Below are 10142 nucleotides of genomic sequence, written 5' to 3' on the forward strand. Positions count from 1 at the left end.
AATTCAAATCCAATGACCCTTTAATTTCTTTGTATTTGGTATCATACCCTTTGAGTTTTGGATATTCTCTCATCTTCCACTGTTTTCTTCATTATTATATATACCTTCGGTTGGGAGTTGATGGAAGCAATCGTTAATCGTTTCTTTTATTATTATTTAATTAAATTGTAAATTTTGTTTTCACAACGAAAAAGAAAAATTATAATTCAATGTGAAAAATTAAAAATAGTCTATATAACCTACGAGAAAAACTTATTATAAATTTTTTATCGAATCATAGATACTGTATTAGTTATTATTTACGTTTATTTGTATCATGATAAATATTGATAGTAATCTATTTTAGTCTATGTGGTTTGTCATAGATAGATTTGTTATGAAAATTATCAATACAACAAAACAGAAAAACATATATGTATATAGATCTTAGCCCAACGAATTCATGAACAAATTTACTCTACTTAAGTTATAGAGTAATTGTCTCCCAGGATAGAACAAATCACCTTTCTTCTAAGAGTAGCACCTCGATCTACCGAACGTGAAGATTGTGGATAATGGAGAGAAAATAGTTTTTGGAAGAAGACAAATGATAATGAAAATTTTCTCTTCTTCAATCAAATAGAAAATGACCTATTTATAGACTTATTCGTGGCCATTCGAAAAATTGTGTCATTTTTCTATAATACTTCTCATGAAGCGATGCATCCACTCATGATAAATCCATTCGTGAAGAAACACAAATAGTTATTGGTTTTCATGAAGTGATGCATCCATTAATTATACATCCGTTCATGAAGAAACACAAATATTTGTATTTATAAATATTTTAAAAAATTTTGTAATTTAAAATAAATTTTTAAAAAGAATTATGTGCTAAAATTTTAATAATTTTTTATTTTAAATCTAGTAAAATAAATTAAAAATATTTATCGCAAAATGTTGAATTCTATCATTGATAGCACTGATAAACTTATATTACTGTTTATCAATATAACTGATATAAGATTAGTGTCTATCGATGTCTATTATTCAAAGAATCTGAAATTTTACTATATTTTGTCAAATTTGCCATTTTTAACAATTTTCTAAATTTTAACTCGAATTTATAATTTAGTTTTATGTTTTTTTAACTCAAGTCACCAAGCTTGGTTCCTCAACAATTTTTTATATTTATTGCCTCGTGAATTTTGTCTAGTCAATGATCTTTTTGTGATCGAGAATTAATTGAGTTGATCTATACAAGATGTCACATCAATGTAACGTTGATACTTACTCTAATGCTTAAGTTAATAAACTCAAGTATTAAATATAGCTAAAGAAACAACTGATTACTTGTCTATATAATGGTATTAGAACTTAGACAATTTATATTGATTTATAATTGTTGTTTGCTTGTTTCCAACGATGATGTAAGTATTGGATAAGTTGAGGTTACTTAGACAACAAGAATGATTAGAGTGTTTTAAGATAGGTATTTCTCGCTCTTTGTATGTTAATTTGAGTATCAACTGTCTTTTTAACCTGAACCCTTCTTTTAAGTCGGTCTTAACAAAGGGTTGGTCCATAACATTTATATGTCTAAGAGATAAAAATGCTACAATATATACTTTTCTAATAAATTTATTTTTTTCTTGTTTGTTGAAGCGACCAAAATTTATAAAACAAATTTCTAATTAAAAGTTACCATAAATAAGGTTTAAATATGATGGATTATTTTAAAAATAGAAAGAAAAAAAAAATCATACTATTTACGCTCCCAGTAAAAAATACTAAGTGACAAAATTTATTACATTTTTTTTCGATGAATTGTAAGTATTTTATCAATTTTTTATTTTTGACAAAAATAGATGTTCCACATTTTTTTAATTATTTAATATATATATATATATTATATATATAATATATCGTAGATCCTACATCTTTTTAAGATATTTAATATATATATATAATTTTTTTAATATTTAATATATTGTGGATCCCATACTTTTTTAAATATATATATATATATATATATATATTAAATATTCAAATCTTCAAATTCTAATTTAGAGGGTGGAATTTGAAATTTGGAAAGATATTTTTTAAAATTGAAAATTAGAATTTTAAAATAAATTTAATAATTTTTTTTTTAAATTAAAATTTAGAGATTTAAATATTTAATAACATATTTTGTTAATATATCTTTTTATAAAAAATTGGAGATTGAAATTTGAAATTTGGATATCTAATATATATATATATAAAAATATTAAATATCTTAAAGAAAGAAAGTGGGAAGTCTTCGATATATATATATTAAATATCTTTAAAAATGTGAGGCCCACGATATATTAAATATTAAATATATATATTAAATAACTTAAAAAAGAAAATGTGGGGTTTGTGAAGTCGTGTACCCGATTTTCAAACAAAATCGTGTACGGTCACACGACTTCTCCAAATTATTCTATTTTTGTCTAGTTTGCCTTCTATCCTATTTTTGACATTACTTTTAAAATTTACATGATTAAAAAAAATTATTAATCAACCCACCATCCTCCAATTATTATATTAGAAATTTTAATAATACCTCATATTTTCATTTCTAGAAAAAATGAAGAATAAGAAAAACGTGTGGGAGAAATTATATTTGCATGCGAAGTAATGATTTTATGTACTCCAACTCCAACCATGTAAGTCTTCTCTTCATAAATAATAAAATACTTCAAAAAAAAAAAAAAAAAAACCAAAACTACAATCATGTGGTAAATTAAAGCAAAATATTATAAATATCATCTACTATTTATTTCTCAAACTTAAAAACGTGTTTGCATTTTTCAAATGAAACAAAACTTTAAACTCGAGCTCCCTAAAACCGTATTTGGCCCAAAAATTGGAAAAGTAAAGAGTTGTGAACTCACCTCTTTGTTTGGTTCAAGAGTTCGTGGGTCTTACCACTAAAAAAATATCAATTTTATAACTTAACAACTCCTTGCACTATAAAGCTTAAGAGTTCATGATTTTCTATTACTCACTGTTCAACTTCTTACCCGAGACAAATCATTAAGTCAATTTCTCAACTACTACTGGAAAAAAAACCTATATTTTATTTGTTGATGCGCCGATCTTGTATAGTTAACTTTTGTGAGTTAGCTTGTACAAGATATTGTACTAACGTGGACTTCTAACTATTTTATCTTATTGACTTGTTTCTTTAGGAGAACAACATATAAATTTAAATTGTTTTCATTCCTGGAAGAGACCAACTTTGATAAAAGATGTTCAAGCCATTTTGACTTAGTTTGCTATAATACAAAGTAGTTTAGTATTTTACACGTACGTGTTTGTTACTTCTCTATTATTAGTTGATTATCCATATTGTATTTATATATATGAGTTTATCATCTGATTATCAAATAATATTGAGATTGCATTTGCTCCAATACTATGATGTGGTGTCAGAGCGAAAAATTCACTACTAACTCATTTTCTCTTCTTCGTTTCGATTCTTTGAACTCTTCACTATGACAAACACAGAGGATCTTAGTTCAATGAATTCTCAAATTGGAATCCTCTATAGATGCATTCATCGAGTAGATCAATTTCAACGACCGTTTTAATAAAAACAAAGCATTTTCATTAAAAGAAAGATAAAAAAGCAAACTACAAAAGTTACTCTTCTTTATGCTGAAATTACAACAACCAATTAGGTATATACTAATACTAATTAGTTTGAAAACAATAGCATTTTGATATTAAGTTAAAAGAAAAAAAAAACACTATTAATGATAATAAAAATAATAATTAGTTAGTTCTTGCAATACTATCTTTTCTTTGAAAAAAAAAACTTATACAACCTCCTCACTTTTATTATTAAAAAAAGAAGACGAATATGAAGAACATGCGAGATAAATTATTAATTATATTTGTATTTTATATATCGATTAACTCGTGACCCGTCCATAATTTCAAACCTCTCGAACCCATCTATGATACAATATGTAACTACAATTTTAAATATAATGAAAAATTTGATAGATAGTCTAAATTGATTCATTTAAAAAATTTCTACAAACGTATGAGTTTAAGCTAAAAAAATATAAATTTAAACTAACACAATTATTAGTTAATTTCTCATCCTTAAAAAATTAGGGATAAAAATTGATGTTTTTCATTTCGTATTTATAAAAACACTAAACATACGTAAGTTAGTGAAAGAAGAATGATTAAATTAATTGAAAAGGGTGAACAAGGAAATATGACAACAATACAAGGGCACAATAGCAAAAACTGAAAAAAAAATGATTTGATATGGTATGGGACCCAATGACCTCAATAAAAGAAGGTTGTTTAAGTTGGCAAATTGAACATGTTAATGACTATATCAAAGTCACATTATTGTGGACCAACATGATAGCTCATTTCATTAATCTATGTCTATTGAATCGCTTTTGTGTGATTAAGTAGTTTGATACATACATACATACATATACATACATACATACATACATATATATATATATATATATATATATATATATATATATTAGAGTCGTTTCAAATTTTCAATGGATGTAGTCACGATTTAATTTTAGGGCACAAAAGAAAATTTCAATTTCAAAAATTACTCTAACACATTTGGAAAAATTTAAAACGGGTTTTCAATTATTTGTACCAAATCAGCTAAATTAGGAAACATTGTTTAAAACGAGTTTTATATTTAAACATTATGACAAATTCACGTAAAAATCGTTTGTCATGTATACGAGTTTGAAAACACTTTTTTTTTTAAATTATAAATCGGGAGTGGAAGATTCAAACCTATTACCTCTTGGTTCTTAGTACATGCATGTGCTAGTTAAGTTGAGTTCTTGTCGGCAACATGTGAGCCAAGGTTAGTAGCAGCCTATGATTTTTTAAGATTGCATACGAGATCCACAACTCACCTACCTTGTTCTTTTTTTAAAAGAATCCAAACTATACATTTTTTATAAAAGTAATTAGCTTTCTATTTTAAAGTTTTCTTATCATAAATGATTTACTTATATGTATATGTGTAATTGTTAATTATATTTAAAAATGTTCATCTACCAACACTACTTTCTATATAATTGAAAATAATTTATTTCACTACGAATTATGACGACAAATACTGAGTTTAAACACTATTTAACCTGTGGTGTCCTTTCCAATAAAATAAAATAAAATAAAATAAATGACACTTTTAAATATATAAAAAAACTATTTACCAATATCATAAAAATTTAGGGTATTTTCAAAAATATAAAATCAGCAAAATATTTATAATAATTTTGAAAACGGAAAATACAAAGTACTTAATATATTTGCTACAGGATAGATATGACTATAATTTATTTTTCAATTATATCGTTTAATTTTATAACGTTTAAATTTGGTTAAACGATTGTGAATAAATCTAAACTATTTTTTTCAAAATTTAATATTTATTTTTTTTACACGTTTATTTTAAAAAATTGAAAAATACGAAAGATGATGGAAAAAAATTAAAAAAAAGGAAAGGAAAAGAAGAATTATATGAAAAAAATAGCAACAGGAAGATGATGAAAAAATTGGAAGAAGACTAACGGCGAACAAAGAAAAAAAAAAGCGATAGGTCTTTGTTATTATGCAGGTAAATAGTTTGATGTTTTGTAACAGGAAAGTTTTTCTAAAAATTTATATAATTTGATTTAAGTTTTTTGTTTTTGCTATATTTTATAAATAAATTATTCATGGGTTATCATATAAAAAATAAATATAATAATAATAATAATAATAAAAAAATTTAAAAAAATGAAAAAAACGAGCCACAGAAGGAAATTTGATGCTTTGCGGCGACTCGTCTTCTATAAAAACCCGTAAAACCTGTAAGCATTTCTCTCAACCTCTCACGGCGGCGGACTAGACCGGAGCCATTTCGCCGCCAATGTTGTCAACGTCTCCTCTCCGACGTCTCTCTCCGGCCGTGCCTTCTTTACCTTCTTTCTCTCACCAGCGTCTCTATAATCTCAAACCCTCTCCTATCCTCCCCTGTTTTCGCTCTTTTCCCAAACCCCTTCTTCGAGTTCGAGCCATTGATGCCGCTCAGCCTTATGACTATGAATCCAGAATGGCCTCCCGTTTTCAAAAATCCCAAAAGCTGAAAATTGCCATCATTGGGTTTGGTAATTTCGGTCAATTTCTCGCTAAGACTCTTGTTCTTCAAGGTCATACCGTTTTGGCTCATTCCCGATCGGACTACTTTGATGTGGCTCGTAAGCTCGGGGTTTCGTTTTTTCCCAACGCGGATGACCTTGCTGAAAAACACCCAGAAGTTATTTTGCTCTGTACATCCATAATTTCGACTGAGAGTGTTCTAAGATCGTTGCCATTGCGGAGATTGAAGAGGAATACATTGGTAGTGGACGTGCTTTCGGTTAAGGAGTTCCCGAAAAGCTTAATGTTGGAGTTACTACCTGTGGATTTTGATATAATTTGTTCTCACCCGATGTTTGGACCTGAAAGCGGTGCGAATGGATGGAATGATCTTTTCTTTGTTTATGAGAAGGTTAGAATTGGGTCGGAGGAATCCAGAGTTTCTCGTTGTGAGAAATTTTTGAGTATTTTTGAGAAAGAGGGTTGCAAAATGGTGGAGATGAGCTGTGAGGACCATGATGTATATGCGGCTGAATCGCAATTCATTACACATACTGTTGGGAGAATTTTGGGTGAGTTAAAGTTGGAATCTACACCGATTAATACTAAAGGGTATGAGACTATATTGAATTTAGTGAAGAATACTGTTGCAGATAGCTTTGATTTGTATTACGGTTTGTTTGTGTATAATAAGAATTCATTAGAGATGATGAAGAAGTTGGGTTTGGCTTTTCAAGAATTGAATCAAGAGCTTTGTTCGCGGTTGCATGAAGTGGTGAGGAAGCAATTGTTTGAAAGTGCAGAGAAATTGCGTACTCGGCCTGAAATTCCTTCTCAGAATGGAGCTTCTCTTGCATTGACAACTTATTCAGAGGCTACAAGGCAAGGTCCCTGAGCCTTTCATTTTAATGATGCTTAGAATGTGCTTTTGTTCTTTGGTTCAACAAAAACTTCTGATGGGTTTGGTGTTGTATGATTGTTCTTTAGTTGGTGTGCAGTTTTCATATAAAGCTTTTGGGTTTATGTGCTAATGGTGTGCAGACTTTCGATATCGCATTTTCCGGAAAAGGGCAATTTTTTGCGACATCCTAGTCTCTTTGCTATATTGGGATGCTTGGCTGGAGAGAAACAATATGATTTTTAGAGAGATGGATAGTGGATTGTGAGATAGGTGGTGAGGTTTATGGCATTTCTATGACTGGGATTAAGTTACGAGGTCCTTTTGTATTTATGATCTCTGCTTGATTTTGTGGATTGGAGTCCCTTCTCGTAGTTTTTGGGTTTCCTTTTGTTGGGATTATTTTTTGGTTTGCTCTTGTATATTCTTTCAACAAGGTAGGAGAGTTGCAAATTAATTTTCTATAAGGATGTTCAGGCTAGTTAAATAGTTTGAAGATGCTGATTGTTTCTATCCTCATAGATGTCCTGAATTGTTTGTGATATATGTATTATGAATGATTTGGATTGCGATTTGTTCATAAAGAGACGAAAGTAGAGAAAAAATTGTGCTTTTCTTTGTAACTCATGCTTCAGAAGAATAAAACCTCTCTATATTTCTTTCAGGTTTCAAGACTTATCTCCAACTAATGACACCAAACCTTCAAAACCTGAGGAAAACTCAAAGCTCAAAATTGCTATTGTGGGATTTGGTAACTTCGGTCAATTTCTTTCTAAAACAATGGTAAAGCAGGGCCACCATGTGTTAGCCTACTCGAGATCAGACTACTCAGATGTGGCTAAGGAGTTGGGTGTTTCTTACTTCTCTGATATAGATGATTTATGTGAAGAACATCCAGAAGTAGTTCTTCTCTGCACTTCCATTCTTTCAACAGAGAAAGTTCTCAGATCCATACCTTTTCAGAGATTGAAGAGAAATACTTTGTTTGTTGATGTACTTTCTGTGAAAGAAGCTCCAAGAAAATTGTTTCTTCAAATTTTACCCCAAGAGTTTGACATCCTCTGCACCCATCCCATGTTTGGGCCAGAGAGTGGTAAGAATGGATGGAACGATCTTTCCTTTGTTTATGATAAGGTTCGAGTAGGAAATGAGGAGTCAAGAGCATACCGTTGCAATTGCTTTCTCGATATATTTTCGAGTGAAGGGTGTCGAATGGTGGAAATGTCGTGCTATGATCACGACCGACATGCTGCAGGGTCACAGTTCATTACTCATACAGTGGGGAGGGTTTTAGAAAAGATGAATTTGAGCTCTACACCAGTCAACACCCAAGGTTATAATACCGTGTTAGATTTGGTGTCAAATACTTCTGGAGATAGCTTTGATCTTTACTATGGTCTGTTTCTGTACAATGCAAATGCCATGGAACAACTTGATAGATTGTTCCTAGCTTTTGAAGCAGTGAACAAGCTGCTCTTTGGGCGTTTACACGATGTTCTCCGGAAGCAACTTTTCGAGAATAAGCAAGGCAACATAAATGCTCAAGAAGATCCCATGATGAAGCCATATCAGAACAGCACTGCTCTTTTAACCTTACCTGATTCTCGTGAACTTCATTAGGAGTTCATCTTTCACGTCATTTCTTACTTGTAAGTAGCACATATATTTACATTGTTCTTTATTATTATCTCTTTCACTTTATCTACTTTGTTATTTATCATAGCTGCATTAGTTATCTATGTCCTAAGAAGCACGAACACAAATACAACAGAACCGGATATGACGACACTTCAATTTCTAAAGCAGTAGGACATAGACACGCGGATGACACATTTTTTTTTCTTCTAATTATTGATAAAATATGTGTATGTAGTAATATTGTTAATACTTCGTTGTAGTTAAAACTACGTAAATTTAGCCAAAAAACAAAGTATACTTCAAATAAGTGTACAAAGTTAACTGATATTTGAACACAAATCTCTACTTTTCACTTTTCATTTCATTTCTAATATTTAAGTTTGTGGGTTGGGTACACATCATCCATCCTTTGGTAAAACATCGTCCTTTGTTCAACAATCTTCCTTCTCTTGCATGATAAGTTCTTAGAAGCATCTTTCAACCACTATATTTCTTTGCTCTTTTTAGGTATGCTGCTTGTATACATGTCATGTTCTGAATCAACCATGTTGAAAGCGTGATTGGTGTCAAAAACTTCTCCTACCATGCCTGTACTAGATTCTCATCCTCAGTCTCGTCGACTCGTAAATGAAGATACGGTTTCCAAGGATGCAACCAAAATTCCACTACTGATGTGAATTGATATAAAACTGCTGTGAGTAATTCAGGTGCAATGTAAGAAGTTTTAGGAAAACTAGACTAGTCTTTGCTAGGATATGGAACAAGTTGAAGTAGAAGGATTTATAGGAATAAATTCTGGGTTTGAACTTTGAATTGGAAGATCTTGAGTCCTTGCTTCCTCCTTATGGTCCTCAGTAAAATAGAAATTCATGTTGTTTCAAGCAATTTATACCGCAATTTTGATTTGTGATCATTTCTTCATTGGATCATAATCATTAATGGTTTCTGGAATAAATCAACATCTTTATTGGGTCAGATAATTGTGTTTGCTCAAATTTTAAAAGGTTTTATAGGTTTGAAGTGTATATTTTACTCTTAACAATAATAGTAATGAATGGATATTGTAGTCCTTAATGGCACTTTGGCACTTGATATATTCATTCCTCCTTGATGTGCATACAAAATTCTTTTCTTTTAACACTTGAAAATACTTTTTAAAGCATCCAACTTTTTAGTTCAAATGTATTCTCACATCAGTGCAACTTACACAATCCATTTTCTAAAAACAAATGAGAGAATCAACCAAATAACTAATATTAAAAAAAATGAAGTTGAAGGGAAGCAAAATGAAAAAATATAGTCATTCTACATATGTAAAATAACAAGTAAAAGTTCAAGATTCAATTGAATAATTTTAAAGTATAGCTGGCCTTCTAGATAAGACAAATGCCATTTTGGTTCAAAAGTTTTGAGTATAAATCAAAAATGACTTTTTTTTTCCTACTAAATGATCACTTTTTGTAAAGATATT

The 10142-nt window shown here is 29.8% G+C and overlaps 1 protein-coding gene across 1 annotated transcript; it reads left to right on the plus strand.

Moving 5' to 3' along the window:
- Positions 1–5828: 5828 nt before the first annotated feature.
- Positions 5829–9556, plus strand: LOC103496957 (arogenate dehydrogenase 1, chloroplastic). The gene is made up of 3 exons (XM_008459008.3): positions 5829–7017; positions 7699–8682; positions 9179–9556. The coding sequence occupies exons 1-2, from the start codon at positions 5927–5929 to the stop codon at positions 8651–8653; spliced, it is 2046 nt and encodes a 681-aa protein (XP_008457230.2). The 5' UTR covers positions 5829–5926; the 3' UTR covers positions 8654–8682; positions 9179–9556.
- Positions 9557–10142: the final 586 nt, after the last annotated feature.

This window comes from Cucumis melo, chromosome 5 (assembly GCF_025177605.1).
Source record: "Cucumis melo cultivar AY chromosome 5, USDA_Cmelo_AY_1.0, whole genome shotgun sequence".
NCBI lineage: Eukaryota > Viridiplantae > Streptophyta > Magnoliopsida > Cucurbitales > Cucurbitaceae > Cucumis > Cucumis melo.